The sequence below is a fragment of the Sceloporus occidentalis genome, unplaced genomic scaffold, assembly GCF_023333645.1.
Source record: "Sceloporus occidentalis isolate IW3139 unplaced genomic scaffold, rSceOcc1.0.p SCAF_316, whole genome shotgun sequence".
In the NCBI taxonomy this organism is placed as follows: domain Eukaryota; kingdom Metazoa; phylum Chordata; class Lepidosauria; order Squamata; family Phrynosomatidae; genus Sceloporus; species Sceloporus occidentalis.
Genome location: NW_028317296.1, coordinates 366,758 through 388,902, shown reverse-complemented (window position 1 = coordinate 388,902; position 22,145 = coordinate 366,758). Strand labels below are relative to the sequence as shown.

The 22,145-nt window shown below is 37.7% G+C and overlaps 1 protein-coding gene across 1 annotated transcript in view; it reads right to left on the bottom strand.

Moving 5' to 3' along the window:
• LOC149274861 (RNA polymerase II-associated protein 1-like) overlaps positions 1–21,399 on the bottom strand; it is a 34,339-nt gene extending 12,940 nt beyond the window's left edge. Inside the window, exons 1-12 of the mRNA XM_089505183.1 lie at positions 21,210–21,399; positions 20,491–20,639; positions 20,214–20,306; positions 16,861–17,041; positions 16,214–16,378; positions 9,034–9,149; positions 8,242–8,340; positions 3,680–3,781; positions 2,298–2,465; positions 959–1,156; positions 562–696; positions 69–248 (exon numbers count right to left, since the gene is read on the bottom strand). Coding sequence (XP_089361309.1) covers positions 69–248; positions 562–696; positions 959–1,156; positions 2,298–2,465; positions 3,680–3,781; positions 8,242–8,340; positions 9,034–9,149; positions 16,214–16,378; positions 16,861–17,041; positions 20,214–20,306; positions 20,491–20,639; positions 21,210–21,399 — 1,776 coding nt within the window. The remainder of the gene's footprint in view (positions 1–68; positions 249–561; positions 697–958; positions 1,157–2,297; positions 2,466–3,679; positions 3,782–8,241; positions 8,341–9,033; positions 9,150–16,213; positions 16,379–16,860; positions 17,042–20,213; positions 20,307–20,490; positions 20,640–21,209) is intronic.
• Between the last annotated feature and the right edge of the window lie 746 nt (positions 21,400–22,145).

Sequence of the window (22,145 nt, the reverse complement as noted above, 5' to 3'; positions counted from 1 at the left end):
TGTGTCTATATTTAAAAACGCAATAACCCAAAAAATGGCTGATTTAGTTTCAGCTTCTGTATTCTTACAAGTCTTGCTGCGGCATGACGGCCAGAAGACGCCAACACCCTCAGGAACTTCATGGCAGATGAACAAGGAACGTCATGCAGGCTAGGAGGTTGAGGGTCACCTGTTTCCATTTGCGCACTCCATTGTATAGGCAGAAACTCTTTTACTATGGTCTCTATCAGCCGCGGACAATCCAGAAGCTGTGGAAAGGAGAGAAGAAATAGTACATATTTGCATAATAATTGTACACATTAACCCATAGGGTTATAGGAAGGACTGAGACTGGTGCAGGGATGTAACGCTAATAATTAAACTAGAGAGCAATAACAAAAACAATGAGCAGATTCTGGAGGAACTTGATAAATACATTTAGCATTTATACCAGGCAATTATGTTGACTAGAAAATAATAAGCAAAAGTTGTAAGCAGGTTTGATTAAATACAATAAAAAACACTAAGCAGAAGTTTATATGACACAGTCATTATAACTTAAGTAGTCATTTTCGTTGTTACCTGACTGCAAGCTGCGGTAGAGTGTCTGGCCACACGGGTAAGAATAGCCAAAATATCCAGAACTACAGAAGGATCAGGACGCACAACTTCCAATATGTACCTGAGGCGGTGAAGCAGCTTTGTCTTCAGAAGACCCTGAGAATCAGCAGAATAATGTTCATCAACATGTTCATATTTCTCCTCCACAGTCACTATTACGATCTTACCCTTACTGTCTTAATGATGGGAAGTGAACTATTATATTTCATAGATAATGTGGCTCTGCAACGCAGCCTGAGATGGCAGCTAAGGCTTTAGTTTTCAAGCAATGGAAAAGAGGTGTTGCTATTTCATTAGAATGAGATTGGAGGTTACATCGTTGGCAGAATTATTGGTACAACAATCAGCTCTGTCTTACCTTTATTGCATCATAACGTGCAACGTCAGCATCCGACTTCTTTTCTTCTTTAGACTGTTTGCTGTGTTCTTTTCCAGTTCTTTTACTTTCCGCTACTTCATCTTCATCGTCATCATAGTCATCCTCATCTTCTTGATTTGGTAGGAAAGGGAAGGTTTTAGTTCCTTGATACCATGAGAAGGTCATGTCTAGGTATTCCTGTTTGACAGAAGGATAATCAAACAAGTGTCTATAAATAAAAATATGTCTGAATATAAATACATATAATAGATTGATATATGAATTTTAAAAATGATCAGAATTGGAAAATTAGATGTAAACAAATAAAAATACAAAAGCCGAACAGCTCCATCATATACCTTTAGAAAGGACTTTACCTTTTGTGTATGATTTAAGCTCGTTTGAGCTCCTCACCTGTTTCTGTACGTCAAATTGTTATTCTATATACTACTTCTTATGTCTTGTCTACCCATGGTCCAGCGCTAAGGAATATGATTACGCTATATAAAACAATAAATAATAATTTATATAAAAAGTCTGTGATAAAAACGCACCTAGGTTTTTTTGGTCTGGCGTTTTAGTGTTCCAAATGTGTTATTAACCATTAAACAAAATATTTCTTCTACTCATGCTCCAAAGTGGATTTTTTTTTATGCAGCCAAAAAGTAATGTTTTCATAGTTTGCCTTAAAAAATGGCTACGGAAGAAAGTTTTAGCCACTGTGGAAGAAATACTGAACTGGTGGACTCTGGGTTCAGTGACTAGCACTAGTGGAGCCATGTTTTCCCTTTTACTAACCTTGTACATGTGTCTGTGAGAAAGATTGTGGGGAGGACCAATTATGTATTTTGTCCTGAATCTGGTCACTTTTCACTTTATGCCAAATTGTGTAATCTGCCTAGAAACCTATGTTATCCTATTTAGATGATACTCTATACATCCTGAAATAGGGGCTGTCATTGTTTCACACAGAATGCTTTACACTTGCTGATTCTCCCTGTGCACTCAATAAAATACTCAATACCAAGAACCTCCAGTCTATCCTTGCTGTGTCTCCATAGAAGGCTGGACCTCATAGTCTCTCCTTTGCTGCGTGTAAGGAGAAGTCTGCAATGACACCACTAAACTATAGCAGCAAAGTTTTTTATTATTAGTCTAGTCTGGGCAATTTAAAAACTGCATTTTGTGTTTATGCGAGTTATGTTTGTCTATTATAATTAGTCTAAAGATCTGAAACATTTAAATGTAACAAATATGCAAAAATAGAAGAAATCAGAAAGGGGGCAAAGACTTTTTCACAACATCGCCTGTGATAATATTTTCAAGAAACATTTCTCACCTCATCTTCCGGGGACACCAAAAGAAAATGTAAAGTGCGAACAGACGCGGCAATGACGTTCTCTGTAGCATCGTCGATGGAAAAACGCAGCAAGAACAGGAAGCCGGCGTCCAGCAGTAATCGCAGAATGCTCTCCTCCAGGGTGGAGGCGAAATCTCCCTGTTTAGCCTACCAGAAAGTACACAAAAATAGTCAGAAACGTGGGGATTTAATAAGGCACAGGTGGTGCTAAGCTTTGAGTTTTTACAAATGTCCACCTTAGAGAAACAGCCACAGCAAATTACGTGTAGCATTTATGTGACGTGTATTCAGGTATAAAACACGATTTGTGCCAGAATGCCGAGTTTACACATAAAAAGTAATTCTGATAAAAAGCTTGAAATGAGGGTCTTTTCCCTGCAATCAAAGGAACTAACCACCAAGAATCACTTTTATACTTAACCCCTTATGTGTCAATGTTCTTAATATGGGCACCCACCTCCAAATGGCTAGACATAGACCTACACTCCCAGCCAGCCACAAGCATTCATCTATACTGCCAAGCGAATGCAGGTTATCATTCGGCTATAACGCTATAGCTGAATGATAACCTGCATTCGCTTGGCAGATTAGGGTTATAATCATTATCAATCATATCACAATTGTACTAATAAAATATTTCTTATACACGTGCAAATTCCACTCAAATGTTTCCCCTAATAGTACACTTTCTAGACATATTGAAATAGTTCAATAACGTAATCTTATAGTCTCTTTTGGGGGCTATACTACCAGTTACGTATGTGTCACATCAAAGTAATCCAGACGGCTCATGTCGGCAGTATTTCACCTTATTTACCAATTAGCCAAATGAAGAACAACTCCATACATTGGTCAAAAGAAATGAAAAGAAAAAAAAAGTTTGATATGTTTTAGGAACCCCTTTTAGGAGAGCTGATATGTTGCTTTGATATAGTTCTTTATGATATATGCTTTCTGGTCTGCAATTAAGTTATTCTGTTCATTAGTCACAACCACATTTATTATTGCCACATAAATGACATATATCAAGGCTGGACAAATCTCAGAAACAAGATAACATCTAATCTTTTGTGCAATCCGATACTGAACTCTTTGGGTATGTTCTTTCATGGGTCCTACAGCCATCAAGCTGCCTCCTAAAATTTTGTCTAGCTCCAAAATTCTCCTTGCAATTGACCTCTGCTGACATATGTTCCAGTTATAGCTGATCATTCTAACAATATCTACATTATTTGCCTCTTGATGCCTGGACAGCAATCTGTTATGTTGCTAAGCTTTGAACTCCTTTCACTTAAAAAAAAAAAAAAAAAAAAAAACAAGATAGAAAACACAACAAAAAAATAAACAAGTTCCTTTCTTACTTTGTGAACAATGCGTCCCAAGACCTGCAGAGACAGCGTCCTTTGCTGGATGAACTGACTGCGGGTGAGATGAAAGAGCTCCTGCAGGGAGTAGCCGGCTCTCTGTAAAAAGGAGAGAATCAGGAGGGGGACTCAGACATGTACAACTCAACTCATAAAAATGCCACAATTAAGGATGGTGAGCCATCGCAAGTCTCCTGCTAATGCTGAGCCATAAGTCCTGTAAACTTCTCATAGCCCATTGAACCAGAATCTATGTATTTTCTCAGACTTGGTGGGACCATAAAATCTGGAAAGAGGTTACTGAGACAGAAGTGATAAATAGAGTTAGAAACATGATGCTAAACAACTATTACAATGCAAAAATACCTAACAAAACATTGGCACCAATGCATTCATCTCTGAAGAGACCCTGACCCAATATGCATCCTGGAGCTAAGAGAATATTAGTCTGGTTCTATTCTGTTTTGCAACTTAGTCAAAGGCAAACCACTGATCACACAGATAAGAAGCATTTTGATACATGAAAGTCAGTCTGAACTTCTACTGTCAACACTTTGAAACAGGACAATATAATAGATTACTTTCTTTTCCTCCTCCTGGCAGCAAAATAGGACATTGTCATATTCTAACACAATGATTTATTTCCTGTAGGTTACACAAACCCAGCATGCGGTGAGCACGTAGCATGAAGACAGAACATCGCCAATCTATCTGGGCACTGGAAGCAATCCACAACTGAACATAAACTGCATTCAAAGCAATGTTCTCACAAACTGAATACGAGGACATGGGGTTTTTGTTTTGTTTTTTAAACGCTGTTTGTTGAGTTGCCCACTAAAGGTGTGGAAATATGGAGGGATTCAAACTGGACAAATCAAAGTCTAACGTAGGAAATCAATTGAAAACAATACACACTAATTCCTGCCCTTTTTAACCCCTTCAGGACCGGGATTTTGATACTAACGTGTCGCTAAAGGACCGGAGCCGTTTTTGTGTTTTTGCCATGTCTTTCTTCAACTGTAATTTCTCTCTTATCAATTGGTGCACCCACACAAATCATATATTGTTTTTTTCAGCACAAGTAGGGCTTTCATTTGAAACCATAGTAAGCTGGGTAGTACATTGTTTTGTTTGAAAAAAACTGGAAAAAGTGGGGAAAAAATGAAAAAAAACGCATTTTTTTACAGTTTTGTATACATACAAATTGTACACACATTAAACCAATGGGAAAAAATTATCCCAGATATATTCATTAACTTGTCCTGATTTGGAAACCACCCAACATGGCCAGGATTTTTATCTATTTTGACCAGTATAGGGCAAATATTGCAAGGCATGCATCACGTTTTTGAAATGTAATTTTTTTCAAATTTGGCATGGCAGTCTAATAACTGCAATAGTTGTCACAGATACTGATTATCCCCCAAAATTATATGTTTATGAACAGTAGATAAGTCAAGGTGTACAACTAGGGTCATTTTGAAACTTTTCAAACAGGGATTTTATCGCCAATTGCTGCCAAATTTTGGATTTTATATTATATTTTGTATAGAATATGTGCAACTGCAGAACAAAACACCAAATTGTGTTCACCAACATCCCCCAGTTCCAACAAGGCCTCACATGCATGGTTCATGCATTTTTTGAGGAAGCTATGAGGGCAAAACTGGAACATGCGCATTTTGGTTTTCACATTTGGAATTTTCAGAAATTGGTTTCCTGGGCCCATATCCCATTTGGGACATTTTGGAAGCCCCCTGCTGTAAATTACCCCATAAAAGTACATATTTATGAACAGTAGACAAGTCAAGGTGTTCAACTAGGGTAGTTTTGACAGTTTTCAGCTAGCCTTTTCTTCACTGATGTCTGCCAAAGTTCACGGAAAATTTATTTTATTGCGTTTTTAACAAATACATTTCAATGTTAAAATGTATTTCTTGCACAGCATATGTGCAACAGTGGAAGAAAGCACCACATTTTGTTCACCAACACCCCCCGGTTCCAACAAGGCCTCACATGCATGGTTCATGCATTTTTTGAGGAAGCCATGAGGCCATAACTGGAACATGCGCAAGTTTTCAGAAATTGGTTTCCTGGGCCCATATCCCATTTGGGACATTTTGGAAGCCCCCCCACTGTAAATTATCCCATAAAAGTATATATTTATGAACAGTAGACGAGTCAAGGTGTTCAACTAGGGTAGTTTTGACAGTTTTCAGCCAGCCATTTCTTCACTGATGTCTGCCAAACTTCACAGGGAAATTATTTTATTGCGTTTTTAACGCATACATTTCAGTGTTGCAATTTATTTCTTGCACAGCATATGTGTAACACTGGAAAAAAAACACCACATTTTGTTCACCAACACCCCCCGGTTCCAACAAGGCCTCACATGCATGGTTCATGTATTTTTTGAGAAAGCTATGAGGGCAAAACTGGAACATGCGCATTTACATTTTTTTAAATATTTTTTTTCATCAGATTACTTGTAAGTGACAGGTTTAGGCCGCTGACATCAATCAGGGAGACCGATCAATAATCAGCGACTTAAAATGTCACCGACAAGTGATCAGGTAATAATTATGATTTTTTCATTTATTAATAATTTGTGTTTTTTCATAATTACCCTAGATGACCCCTCTCTCTTTGTAGAGCAGGGTCATCCGTGGGCTGCCATAATGATCCGATCACTCCTATTGGCCAGGAGCGATCTGATCAGCCCAGCATTTGACCTGGAAGCACCCTGGACTTTCAGGTCAGTGCTGTTATTTTTTTTTTTATTATTATTATTATTTTATTAATTTTTTTTAATTTATTTATTTTTTTATTTTATTTTTTTATTATTATTATTATTTTTTACATTATTTTTTTTTAACTCTTTCAATGCTGATGCTCCATTGAAGCACAGCATTGATTGATATTTAGTCCCCACAAGCTTGTGGGGACTAATATTAACCCCTGCAATGCTGCGATGGGGGTCATACACAATCGCAGCATTGAAGGGGTTAATTGAGGAAGAGGGGGGTAGGGGTTAACTGAGGAAGGGTGGGGGTGGGGGGGTCTGGTCTCCACACTCATGTGGAGACCAAAGAACCCTGTCTCCCTGTCCCTGAAGCTGCCTCTGGCAGCTGGGACACAATCTCCAATACACTGGAGATTGTAGGGGAGGAGTCTCTCTGATCAGTCCTACAGGACTGATCAGAGGACTTCTGGGACCTCGTTTTTTGCTGTTGCTGGTCTGCCTGGGCTGCCTGGGCGATCGCGGCATTGAAGGGGTTAACGCTGCACTGACGCTCTCATGGAGCGATCAGGCAGCAGGGGGGTGTTGGATCAGGTCCCCACACTTGTGTGGGGACCCATTCAATACCCCCCCCCTTCCCTGAAGCTGCCTGTGGCAGCTGAAACCGCGATTGCAGATTTTTCTGCAATCGCAGTTTCTGCCTACAAAATCACTCCGTGGGAGTGATCGTGGGCTTGGGGGCGGGCTTAGACAGGCTGTGCTGTCTGCCCAGGACTCCTGGGCAGACAGCAGCAGCAGCGCCCCCACGATCACCGCGATTGTGGTGATGTGGGGGCGTTTTTTGGAGGAGACGTACCTGGTACGTCCTGATCTACCGGTGACTGTTAACCAGGAAGTACCAGGTACGTCCCGGTACTGAAGGGGTTAAAAGACTGCTAAACCACATGCAAAGAAACATTGTTCATTGATAGCAGCACAATAATATCCAGTGGATGGCTGTAATGAGCCATGGGTTGGGTTTTCTGAAACAACTCAATGAACAAAACAACTAAATTTGACCTTTGCTGGGGAATTAGCTGAGGCAGCAACAAAAATATACATTATTTTCAGGTGAGACAGAAAACCAATTGGCCCATCTAGTCTGTCCTTTTTGAATCACTTTTTTACTCAGTGTTATGCACAGCACACTTTTTTACTGTTTTCCTGTAGTAGTTCCACAGGAAGTCTCTTCCAGGTATCTACTACCCTTTCTGTAAAATAGAATTTTCTCACCCATCGGTTTTTCATCCTCTAACTTTAAATCCTGCCTTCTTAGTTTCAGCACTCCTACTTTTATTGGTATGGGAGATTTGGCTTAACTAGGAGGCTGGAACTTGTTCTGGATTGACCAGTCCTGTAATAGCACCACATAAAATGTAGTATTTTTTCTGTGGCAATCAACCACCCCATTAAACAGTATACACATCATTTTGTCTCTACAAGACAGGTATTGACATTCCTTGAGCCACACATTAAGACAGTAGCAAGGATTTAGTAAAGTCTTTGAAGGTGCTATACACAAACAAATGTAAAATAAAAACAAGATTAGATCTCCAGTATAAATGTTTTCCATATGCCCACAGAAATGTCATGCATTTAAGCATCACGCTTGAAAGCTTTACCCAAATAAAAGTGGATCTGAATGGCAAAAAACGATTAAATTTGTTTCATGAATGGGACAGTATTCTCCACATGCTCCTCCACTTGGCATCCCATATACTGTATTGTGATAGCACGTTGGGTGTTGAGGATACAGAGATAACATTAATCAATGTTTTACCTCGGCTTCTTCTCCATGGTGGTGTAGGCCCATGTGAGTGGGAATTTCAGAGTTTGGAGGGATCAGTTCTCCCTTTAAACTGAACCTTGCTTGCATTCCCTAAAACAGAATACAAATATTAATAAGACAAGGCATTGGCCCCAACCTATCTGCTTGCTATGGGATATCGGCTTTCCTTGGAACCATGTTACATGTATCAAGTCAGAAATCGAGCAGTTCTGGGGTAAAGTTATAAAGTGGAGCATTCAACATGGATACAAGTGTAATGTTCCGGCCAACTGCTCCACATGTAGCCCTGCAATTGTTAGATATTTAACCCCTTAAAGACAAAGGGTGGTTCCTAAACCCATTGAAAACAATGCATTTTGAGCCGTACATGTACGGGCTTTGTCATTAAGGGGTTAAATATGACACATTTTTTTAAATGTGATTATATTTATTAGTTCAAATAATCAAGGCTGGAAAAATTCAGAGCTGGGTAACTCATAAGTTTGGGCTATCTTCTATTGGCTTCATTTCATGGCTCCTAAAAGTAATGAATGAGCTAGCTAGACTTTAAAGTCTATATATGTTTTTTCAGGCCTCCAAATAACAAATCTGGTTTCAGCATTAGCTCTAAAACGAGCCCCCCCGCCAAAAAAGTGCTGATTTCAGGATACCTTGAAAATGTAGGGGCTGCTCTTTTAAAGCACTTGTGGATCAATGAGCCATTGGAACAGTCGGTACTAAGTACAAACTATTTGGGGCCCTCAGGACTGGAGCTGGGAATCTATATAACTAATAGAAATACACCTTTTCTGTTTTCTTCTGCCTCAGTTGGGGAAGATCCTTCATCCACTCCAGCTTCTCAAACTCCACAACACCCATATTAACCCATTGCTTCTCAGGCTTGACTGGGATATCATCCACTAAAAAATAAGCATGATATTAAATACCAAAAACTCCTAAATGTCACAAAAAGTAAAAAAACTTAATTGCAAGTTATTGCAAACAAAGGCTATACTGCAATGGAAATTACTTATATTATATATATTATATCTTGTATAAAAGATTGTATTAAGAAATGTAATTATGCTGTGTAATACAGATGGAACCAGTGGAATAGCTAGAGCGGACCTTAAGCAGTTAGATCATTGATTCTCAGGATTTTACAATCTGCAGTGGATTCCTTATCACTCTACCAAAGTTTAATGGTATCTCTGCATCCCAAAACAAAGCCTTTCTTACTTGAATATTACATCTGAAATCCCTGATTAAAAAAATGATGACATATATAAGGAATGCTAATCGATGCCACCGCTGCATCACATTATCATGGTGGCAGCCTATTAAAGGAGTTTGTATGTAAATGGTTTCAGTGTAAGCTAATTCAGAAAGCTCTCAGATATCGTTATTATTGGTATATTAATATGGAAGAGAATGTTCTATCTAATCATTTTCAGGTTCATAACAATTTCTATTGTCTCTCTTCCTCTGTCTACTTTTGGGGTTAAAATTATCTGTCTTTGTGGCTCTGTACTCCTCACTTTATCAACTCATTCTTAATGTACATATCCACAAAATTTAATATGCATTTAAATATTTTTTAGATGATTATATATGATAAAACAGATCCATATATACACACACACACACACACACACACACAAGCCATGGACTCAATGCAGTGCATCGTTCAGCTGCTTTCCAAAGACCTGAACATAAAATGTCTTCTTTGAATGATGCGTCATGTCAGCAAGGTATTGATATAAGGCATTAGGCATTTGTGTGGGAATTGTGTCACTACAAATGCTTGCCCTACATTGGATAGAGTAATTCAGATTATTATTGAGAAGAGAATTATCTGTGGTGTTTGGTATTCACAGCCCCTCTCTCTCAAACAGAACTCAACCCCTAGTATTTAAGTGCTATTGATCCCCTCTGCAGGAGGTCCTGTCACAGAAGCAATAGATTACCCGACACCGGGCTTTGTTTTTCTGCATCCTTTCTTGGAGCCAGGCCAGATGCAGCAGATGAAGGTTGTGGTCTCTCTGGCTGGACAGCGTGGGGCTTCACATGTACACCGTGAAGGGATTTTCTGTCCTGCGTGGCTTTACCTTCCTTCTTGGACTTCAAAAAAGCAATCAACTTGGGGTCTTTATAAAACAAGCAGGAACAAAGCAGAAAAGCAGCTGAGAAATGTACAAATGCACATTTAGTGGTGTATACCAAACAAATAGCAAAAACATATTTCTGTGGAAAATCAGATAAAGTTACAAATACTTATTATGTCAGCTGAGAAGTCACAAGTGACTTAAAAAAGGAGATTGGGTATATTTACTAACCCAGGAGTTTGTGGGTGTGCTAGATAGTTAAATGTTTAATTTCCCCGAAAACACAATGCATTATGAAGAATTGACACAGCCCTTGTTGCAGGAGAAAATCACAATACATAACGTAAGTCAGGGAGCTAAAACATCTCACACTCTTACAAACTCCTCGGTTACAGAACGCACCCTAAAGACAACTCTTAAAATATCAAAATCAACATGTCAAATGGAAACACAGGCTAAGATGGGGCTCGACAAACCCCGCAGGGAAGAGGTTTCTAGTCACCATGGCAACCTGGTGCCCAAGCTTTCGCGGGACACGAGGGTAAAAATTGGCCAAGGCTGCCATTGTGAATCAGGCACCATACGCTTTCCTCTGGCGTTGAAGTGAAGAGGGTGCCGTGAGGTACCCAGCATGGACATATAATCTGCATTACATGACCCGTTGGGCCCTGCACGGCACCTGCTTCACCGCGCCTCCACAGGAAAGCATAGGGTGCTGGATTTAAAAAGGCAGAAGACAGGCAGCGGCAATGTGGGGTGGAGCAGTGCGTATATGAGTGTATGCTGTAGTGTAAGTCAGTGTGTATATGTATGGTGCTGGAGTCAGTCTGTGAGTGTGTATACTGTAGTATCAGTGTGTATGTGTGATATATGAACAAACAAAAGAGAGTGCAGCGCTCCGTTTGTAATAACTCTATATTAATAGTGTTATGCAATATTTGAACATATCCATCCTTACAAAATAACACCCACGTGCATAGTAAATAAAAAAAAAACAAAAAAAAAAAACAGGTATACTTAGATTCAAATCACATGTGATGTCTTCTATGAGACTCTCAGCAGGTTCACATGAAAAATAAAAGAAGCATATAGATAATAGTATAATATTGTTTATACAAGAGATATTAACCCTCCTATAAGATTGGTACTCACAATCTTTTGAGCAACCAAGTTTGCTCAAACTATAGGGCGTCTGTGTAGAAATATCATAGGATCCAATAGTTTCTGGAAAACAGCAGCTTTGTGGTGTTCCACTCAATGTTGTTGTTCCTCAATGAGCATCAGCTCAAGATATACAGGAGGTCAAAATGAAGAGGAGGATTTGAAAGTAAAAATAGCAATTTATTAGTAGTAAAATCTAAAAAACGATATGCTTGCAACAAGCAAACAAAGTGTGTGCTACTTCCAGGTGGGCGTATCGCCAATTTGCATAACACATTTCACCCAATCAGGCTTCCTCAGATGCATACCAGTCCCTCCTCTTCATTATCCTTATATGCTCTGCTGCATTAGATTTGCCAGGTGGAGTCCCTTTATGTGCAGCTGATGTTTAAATCCAATAATATTAGAATGCATTATGTATAAAAGTTTGTCCATATTCAGCACCCATATTTAAGTGTCCATAAAAATATCTATAACAATGTCCATATTGCACAAAGAGAATTAATTAAAAACACACTTAACTATAAAGCATTTTAATCATAATAAGTTAGAAATTGGCTCAGAGACCTATCAAACCCATCCATATGGGGCATGTAGTGTTTCTCACATATTAGTAAAATATTTATAAAGATCATGTATAAATACCAATATAAATAGATATACATTACATAATTTAAAACATATAAAACATATATGAGAAATATATATCTAAAACCACATATACATATATATTAATTATAAATTAGTTTCATATTTTATGAGGGAATAATTAATCTAAAAAATTAAATAGATCAAAATCCTGATTCAATCCCATAGGATGTAGTGTTTTCAATACATAGACCCACTTCATCTCAATCTGACCAACTTTTTTAATAAAATTTCCTCCTCTCCAACTTCTCTGGACTACCTGTATACCTATATATTTAAGGTGTTTAGGGTCGCTGTTGTGACATTCTTTAAAGTGTAGAGGTACAGTGTGATTTGTTTGAGCTCCCCTTATTGCTCTGACATGGTCATCGATTCTTTTGTGAAGTGGTCTCACCGTTCTTCCAACATATTGGAGTCCACATGGGCATTCCAATAGATAAATAACATTTTTAGTATGGCATGTTATTACATTTTTTATGTTATATTGTTTGCCTGTTCTACAACTCTTGAACACTTTAATTGCTGACCTGTTCATACAGTTTGTCCCTTGACATGAGGTGCATTGTCCACATTTATAAAACCCTGTATTATTATGTATAAATCCATTATCCTTATGTTGAGATTTAATAAAACTAGAAGTTAAACTTAAACTCAAATTTGGAGCCCCCCTATAAATCACTTTAGGGGTTTCAGGGAGGATTTGTTTCAGGTCATCATCCTTTAAAAGTATAGACCAATGACATTTAACAATTTTTTTTAACTCGTGATGGCATTTATCATAATTGAAAATTAAAGGTATCGTATTATCTTGGATGTTAATAAATGTGTCCGTTCTACCATCTCGGTCTCCCTCATCGCTTTTTGTAATATTGATTCTGGATAACCTTTTTGTATAAATTCATCGTTAACCTTATTAATTTGTTGTTGGTATATAGAATTATTTGAACAGTTACGTTTTATGCGCATGAACTGTCCCTTAGGGATGTTATTCAGCCATGGACTATAGTGTCCACTATTATAGAGGATATAACTATTTGTGTCCACTAATTTAAAGAAAGTTTTTGTGCATAATTCCGCTTCCGCTGGACCATCCCAAATAAAAAACAGATCATCTATATAACGACGATAGGCAATCAAATTTTGCTCCCAGCTATGGGAAGAATAGACAAACGTCTCTTACCAATATGCCAGAAATAGATGATCTGTTTTTTATTTGGGATGGTCCAGCGGAAGGATTGTATTCATTTTTGGAGCATCTTAATACTAATCAGTGGGGGATCAATTTAACCTCAGAACATAGCAAACAACAAATTTCATATCTGGATCTTTTAATATATATTGAACAATCAAAATTATGCACAAAAACTTTCTTTAAATTAGTGGACACAAATAGTTATATCCTCTATAATAGTGGACACTATAGTCCATGGCTGAATAACATCCCTAAGGGACAGTTCATGCGCATAAAACGTAACTGTTCAAATAATTCTATATACCAACAACAAATTAATAAGGTTAACGATGAATTTATACAAAAAGGTTATCCAGAATCAATATTACAAAAAGCGATGAGGGAGACCGAGATGGTAGAACGGACACAGTTATTAACATCCAAAAAAAGGGACGTTCAAGATAATACGATACCTTTAATTTTCAATTATGATAAATGCCATCACGAGTTAAAAAAAATTGTTAAACGTCATTGGTCTATACTTTTAAAGGATGATGACCTGAAACAAATCCTCCCTGAAACCCCTAAAGTGATTTATAGGGGGGCTCCAAATTTGAGTTTAAGTTTAACTTCTAGTTTTATTAAATCTCAACATAAGGATAATGGATTTATACATAATAATACAGGGTTTTATAAATGTGGACAATGCACCTCATGTCAAGGGACAAACTGTATGAACAGGTCAGCAATTAAAGTGTTCAAGAGTTGTAGAACAGGCAAACAATATAACATAAAAAATGTAATAACATGCCATACTAAAAATGTTATTTATCTATTGGAATGCCCATGTGGACTCCAATATGTTGGAAGAACGGTGAGACCACTTCACAAAAGAATCGATGAACATGTCAGAGCAATAAGGGGAGCTCAAACAAATCACACTGTACCTCTACACTTTAAAGAATGTCACAACAGCAACCCTAAGCACCTTAAATATATAGGTATACAGGTAGTCCAGAGAAATTGGAGAGGAGGAAATTTTATTAAAAAAATTGGTCAGATTGAGATGAAGTGGGTCTATGTATTGAAAACACTACATCCTATGGGATTGAATCAGGATTTTGATCTATTTAATTTTTTAGATTAATTATTCCCTCATAAAATATGAAACTAATTTATAATTAATATATATGTATATGTGGTTTTAGATATATATTTCTCATATATGTTTTATATGTTTTAAATTATGTAATGTATATCTATTTATATTGGTATTTATACATGGTCTTTATAAATATTTTACTAATATGTGAGAAACACTACATGCCCCATATGGATGGGTTTGATAGGTCTCTGAGCCAATTTCTAACTTATTATGATTAAAATGCTTTATAGTTAAGTGTGTTTTTAATTCATTCTCTTTGTGCAATATGGACATTGTTATAGATATTTTTATGGACACTTAAATGGGTGCTGAATATGGACAAACTTTTATACATAATGCATTCTAATATTATTGGATTTAAACATCAGCTGCACATAAAGGGACTCCACCTGGCAGATCTAATGCAGCAGAGCATATAAGGATAATGAAGAGGAGGGACTGGTATGCATCTGAGGAAGCCTGATTGGGTGAAACGCGTTATGCAAATTGGCGATACGCCCACCTGGAAGTAGCACACACTTTGTTTGCTTGTTGCAAGCATATCGTTTTTTAGATTTTACTACTAATAAATTGCTATTTTTACTTTCAAATCCTCCTCTTCATTTTGACCTCCTGTATATCTTGAGCTGATGCTCATTGAGGAACAACAACATTGAGTGGAACACCACAAAGCTGCTGTTTTCCAGAAACTATTGGATCCTATGATATTTCTACACAGACGCCCTATAGTTTGAGCAAACTTGGTTGCTCAAAAGATTGTGAGTACCAATCTTATAGGAGGGTTAATATCTCTTGTATAAACAATATTATACTATTATCTATATGCTTCTTTTATTTTTCATGTGAACCTGCTGAGAGTCTCATAGAAGACATCACATGTGATTTGAATCTAAGTATACCTTTTTTTTTTTGTTTTTTTTTTATTTACTATGCACGTGGGTGTTATTTTGTAAGGATGGATATGTTCAAATATTGCATAACACTATTAATATAGAGTTATTACAAACGGAGCGCTGCACTCTCTTTTGTTTGTTTTATTGTCACGTAGGGGTTAAGTGTTAAGTGCTGGCAGCTATTTATACTCACTTTATATATCAAAATATTTATCAGAAGCGCCGTCATTCACTTTATTTTTGTACATTTATGTGTGATATATGTATACTGCTAGAATCAGTGTGTGTGTAAATGTATAGTGCCATAGTCAGTATATCTACTGCACTGTAGTGTCAGATTGAATGTGAAGTGTTAAAGTGTTAGCCAGTGTGTGTATGTTGTTGGATAGTGTTCGCATGTGTATAAGAGTGTAGCATTAGTGTGTATGGTGTTGTGTATGGCATTAGCATGAGTGTGTATGTCAGCATGCATGTACAATGTTAGCGTGTGTGTTACTGTGAGGTGTTAGTGTGTGTACATGTAAAAATAATGGTTAAACACACAAGCTTAAGTCCTTGTGGAGTAAAAATACTGCCTGTCATGAAGGGGTTAACTGCAGTACCATACAAAGTGGTGGATCGCTGAAGAAAGGTGTGTTTTATGTTGTATTGCCCTAATAAACATCATTTAACTCCAGACCAGGGAGTAATATATGAAAATAAAAACATGATTGGGGAACAAAAAAAATTGTCTCCTAATTGTAATTGTCTGGGTCCTAGATCAAAACCAAATGTTTCGACCCCTGGGCTAAGGCTTTACATGCTATTGTTTATAAGGAAGCATGAAAATGTATGCGCCTACCAAGCTGTGAAAGCAGCCTCCCTTGTTCCTGTATTACATCCTGCCGAGACAAGGCCTTGAGCTTTTCTAAATTTTCTTGATGTATCCTCTGGGCTTCTTCATGTCCAGAAGAACTTTGGAGACCCTCACCTGTGATGAGGCGGGGCTTGTCTATGTCCAATTCACCTGAAACATGATAAAGAAGGGGTTAGGCACTAAACCAAGGCCTTTTGATGTATTGCTATGAGTTGAAACATTTGAAGTTGTTTCACTTAATCTGTGACCACACACAGTTCTGTATAATGTATATAATAACGCAATATGCATGATCTTTCTTGTAGAAGACAAAATATGTTCATTAATGTCAAAGCCAGGATCATCAAAATTGTATAGACAATAAACCTGCCAACATGACTAAACAATATAACAAAACACAACACACTTTGTTCATAATACAGATTCTTCAATAAGATATTTAAGAATGTTCTTAAAGAGAGAGCTCAATAGACAGAGGAAATATAGGAGCTACTGGAACACATACATGAGATTTCCTTTGAATAGCCACCCACCATATAGTGTGTAATATTATATATATATATATATATATATATATATATATATAGCAATCTAGGAAGCTGTGAGAAGATATGTATCATTCACCTAATCACTTGCCTTACCAGTGGGTTTGGATGGGCTGACTTCATCATCCAGCTGAGGATTTCTAACACTGGATAAAGGAAATCTTTGGGGATCTGTTGTGGGGACAGAAGTTTGTTTTGCTGCTTCTGCTGCCTTCTTCGCAGCCATTTTCTGTGAAAATATACTTATTTTCCCAGGACTCTGCATATCCTGAAATTAAAACATTTTTTTAAAAAATCACACTTATTATTTATATTATAAAAATAAAGTAACCAAGCAATTCAGCAACAAAAACAAAATCAAGGTAACATTGTATAAACCTGGGGCAGTGTCCTTTCCCAGAGAGGTTATGCCTTGAGATACTCAATGCAAGGGATACCAGAAGAATGATGGAGGCTGTTATACACACGACAGTAGTGAATCAGGGACAGGGTATGGAAAATCATAACTTGAGGCTGGGCTTGTACAGAGCATCAGGGATTGCAGATTAATCAGGGGAAACCCAAGAAAGAAAGTGTTCCTACGTGATCATGAACACTGAGATCTGACTGCTCTTAGTATGGTCATTAACTTGACCTCAGTAATGCTGGATTTCTGTCTTACCATAAAATATGATTGCAGCCAAGCCGTATCCAGTATCAAATGCAACTAAGTCAGGACGTACAGGGACCTTCAAGGAGGTGAGTGCCGGAGCATATAGGAGCTGCAGGAGCAGCCACCTCAAGTGTGCGCAGGTGTGTGGGACAACAATATGCGTATGTAGAAATAAGTGAACATATTATTTAAGGGGAGAATGGATGCTAACGTTGAGGTCATTTTAGCTGGATGGAGAATAATATTTAGGGATTGGCTGCTATGAGATGGATAACCAGATGTTTTAAACCAACTATTTTACTATTGCTTTGCTGACAATTGGAGTCATGGATTTTTCCCACAGGGGCTACCAGTAATCTTCCGTGATGGATCATGGGAATTAATGGGAATGTTGTATTAATATGCCTAGTTTATTCTAGATCCCAGACCTAAATCCCAGAAATTCGAACAAATAATAAATAAAACAAATAATAAAACTGCAAGTTCATATGCTGTGATCCCTGCTATGAGGCATTTAACCCATATACACTTCACTGCTTCGTTAATTTATAATTGAGATTAATAGGTTTTTAAGACCATTCTTGCTTTGATTACCATGAAAGAAGAAACACCAAAGATCTTAAAGCTATAGATACTGCATTTAACATCCTTTGTTCCAAACACCCAAACCATAATCTGTCAGATTTTTTGCTTGAATAATAAAAAGAAAAAATCAATATTTACCAAAGAATACACTACAAAGGCACAATGAACAGTTGAAAACTCCAGCAGCAAAACAGAAACCATGTGGTTCTGAGTGAAAAGGGGTTCTAAGGTGTAACTTATAACTAGAGGGTTATTTTGTGCTACAATGATGTTTATAACCAATGCGTCGTTAGATGAAATTAACAATGTCTGCGGCAGCCTCTCCTCTGATTGCTTCCTCGGTAATGAGCTGTCTTTTCCAAGCAAGCAAAGAAATCCATCATGTTTTCTAGTTTCCAAGGAAACAGGGGTTCATTGTACAGCATAGTGGATTTCAAGGTTTTGCCACTGACATAAGGAAAATGGTTTTATCAAAATACACAGTGACGTCGATTTAGTGGATTTTTTTTTTTTTAAGAACAGGTTAAAGACAAATGTCACAAGTTAGGACAGGTCTATCTACATTGTTTATATTAATGGTTCCTGTTCAAACTACAGTAACACACATGCCAACACAGTACACTAATACACACAATCTAAGACTATATGCTGACAGAAAGTCATGCTAATGCCATACTGTTCCTTAAACAACAGCATACACGCTAGCAGCACACTCGTATACACCTGAACATGCAAACTGAATCTAGCTGTAAAAGTAGACATGTCTACATACAGTAGACATATTGACTCTGGCACTACACATTTACACACACACTAACTCTAGCACTTTACATTTAGCACACATACACTTATAATATAGTATACACATACTCACAACACAATACACACACTTACTACAGCGCAATACATATACACACATGCACACTGACTCTGACACTATAGTATACACAACATACACCCCTACCAACATATACCCCTACCACACCGCTGCCTATCTTCTGGCATTGCGCATCCAACACACTATGCTTTCCTGCTGTAGCAAGGTAAAGCAAGTGACTTGAGGCGCCAAGTGTGGTCACATAGTGTGCATTATGTAACCCGCTGGGCGCCTCCCGGCACACACTACACCGAATTCATGATGGCAGCCCTGCAAAACCCTGTGCGCCACCAAGTGGTTTCTAGTCGCCATGGCAACCTGGCACCTGAGGTGTGTCGAGTCCTGTAATACACAGAGCTGAAGGTTCTGGGGACAAAAGGCAGTAACAAGTTCTTTGATATGGCTTCGTCCCCAGCCCATTCCGTCTATGTTTAGGCATCAAAAACGAGGACTGCTGGCATTATCACTTAAATTAATAGCAGCAAAACTAAAGCCAGTTATTGTGGTTATTTTAAAGACAGAAAAACACCAGTAAGTTAAAATGTTGACACCATGGTTACTGAGAGCAACTGTAAAATCCTGGTATCCTAATGTATGACGGTGCAACCATTTCTAGTGCCAGAAAGAAAATACATCACAGTGCCAAATAAATTGTACCTACTGTGCATGTGTAGGTTAGTTTGAATAAAAGACGGAAAGAAGTAACACATTTGCCCTTGATAATTAGCGCAGTGTAAATTTAAATTATATTCACATTTATTATAATCATTGTCTAATATGCATTAAATCCATGGCTACAGTAAATTGGGGGGAAGGTGCTTTATGAGTTAAAAAGGCATAGCATAATAGCCTTGCTCATAAAAGGGTTAAAATAAAATATGCTTTTCTTACCAGTGGAACAAAACATCAGATTTAGGGATGCCCTGTTGTAATTTATATACCAACCCTGCCAACTATACCTGATAAAGAGGTTAAATCAGCCTGACTTCTTAATGGTCAATTTATTTAAACTATACATCATGCAGGGCTCTTCTTGAAGATTACATTTGCTGTAGTTGGCAATTCACAATGCAACTTTTTATAGCAGGATAAAAAGGGCAGATTAGGTCGGCCCAATGGTCATTATCTGGCATTAAATTTAATGTTTCTATCTCTCCTGTAAATTGCCATTTTAGAGAATAACGCCTGTATCACTAATGCATTACATTATATCTAATAAATAAACTTAGCCCAAAAGGGACAAACACAAGCAGCTACCAATTTGTGGTGGACAATAAATGTTCCATAGGCAATGACTTCCACAAGCTCTATGATGGCCACACCTACCTCACTGGGGATCACAGATCGATGAAAAACCTGAGGAAAGGCTTCTCCAGTAGGCATTGGAGCCGTGATAACGGCACTACTGGTGTCTCGTTCCTGGAACAAAAAAGACACACCTCTCTCAAACCTTGTACAGTGATTTAGGAATTGGATGTGCTCAAATGACAGCTACAAAAAAACACATAACATGTAAACAAAAACATGATTTTGTACATGGGGGCTGGAGTTGTGCACCCCTGTTCTATACAAAGAGAGAACAACTGCAGTCAAGGATACTTACAATGATTTTTGTGAAAACTGCCGTGATGTGATTATCATGCTGGTCCAATAAGTCATCTGGGTCTTCATCTGCAAAATGGACTCTCTGGCCTGCAAACTTAGATTTCTTGGTTGGTCCCGGGGTCAGAATAGGAGGCAAATCAGGGAATTCTGCAACACAACAAAAAAATATTTAAAAGGAGTATTACTATGAAAAAAGGGTTTTGTTTATGCATGAAATTAGCCCAGAGGGGCTACTAGGAGCTACTTTCTGTTTTATTTTTCTCTTTTTCTGCTTGGCTGTGAACTACCAACTCAATGATGAAATAGAGAAATGTCTTCTTATGGCTTTCGCTTTGTAGGAGTTTTACACAGAATGAAAGTCGAGGATACTCAAACACACTTAACATAAGGGATTCCGCTGTAAAGACATAGGCTTCCTACTTTCCAAGGTAATCTAGACATTAACCCCGTGTATGGCTTTAAATTGGGTGAAACTAGTCTGAACAACATTCAATATATATTGAGATAAAAATATTATTACATTAATTAAAGCTGTGATAAAAAACAGGTTTGAGTCCTGTAAAAGCCACACTTTGCTAAAGGAAGGGTTAGGTGGTATATACACAGTGTTTAATTCCATTATATATACAAAAATAGAAATCACAGATCCTTAACACTTAAAAAATAATGTATTTCCCAAAAGGGACATAGATCAGTAAGAAAACTGTGACAGCTTACCCTGTAGTGTTACAACATCTCTTCCTTGGTCTGCCTCTTGGCCTGGGGTGACCGTATGCTCTGTGGTTCCCTTCCTCTTATCAGCTTTTCTGACAACCTTGGCTGCTGCAGAAGCGCCTGCAGCTAGAAACTGGCTCTGGAAGTTCAAGAGATCCTCCTCGGACTCTCCAGGTTTAGGACGGGACAGCATCTCGATACTTCTTAGTACATCTAACAGAACACAATTATTTCACTACCAAAAGATCATTTGTCACATGGATTGTTTCAGAACATGTCATTCAGTTGCGTGATACAGGTCACAAGTTACAAAGGGCACACGTTACCCCCAAATACCCTGTAATATGGGATAAGCACCAAGCTCCGGAGTTATTCATGTACAATATCCAGGAGGTACATGGTACAAACTTCAAGACAATTATGACACCAGTTATGGATCAGTTACATTTTTAAATTCTGCCGTATTACTTCATTAATTTCTGCAGTAATTCTTCCTTAAACAATTCTATGCAATACTGTTTGTGTCTCATCTACTCAGCAAAAACCAAAACTTTATCAAACTATATGGTTAATTCCTTCACACTGCATGTTGTCACGCAGACCATTTTACTTATTTCTGATTCACTTTTTCTTAATGTGCAGCCTGTTTTATCGTAAGTTTAATTAGAAAAGCGTCCGTCCAGGTAACATTTGGGGTAGTTATGTGTGTAAAGGAAAGACGAAATAAATCAACACAACGGGAGGGCTGGCGCTCAAGGTAATCATGTGCCCAAGCATCAATGGAGGAGAAGCATGACACATTAACTGTCCTGTCATATCTAACTATACACGTTCCACTTCAGTGATCTTATTTAATATATATTCCAATAAATTCCAAGGGAGCAAAAGCATCCGAAATATTATATACAATAACGTGCTATGAAGCATACTGATCTCCAG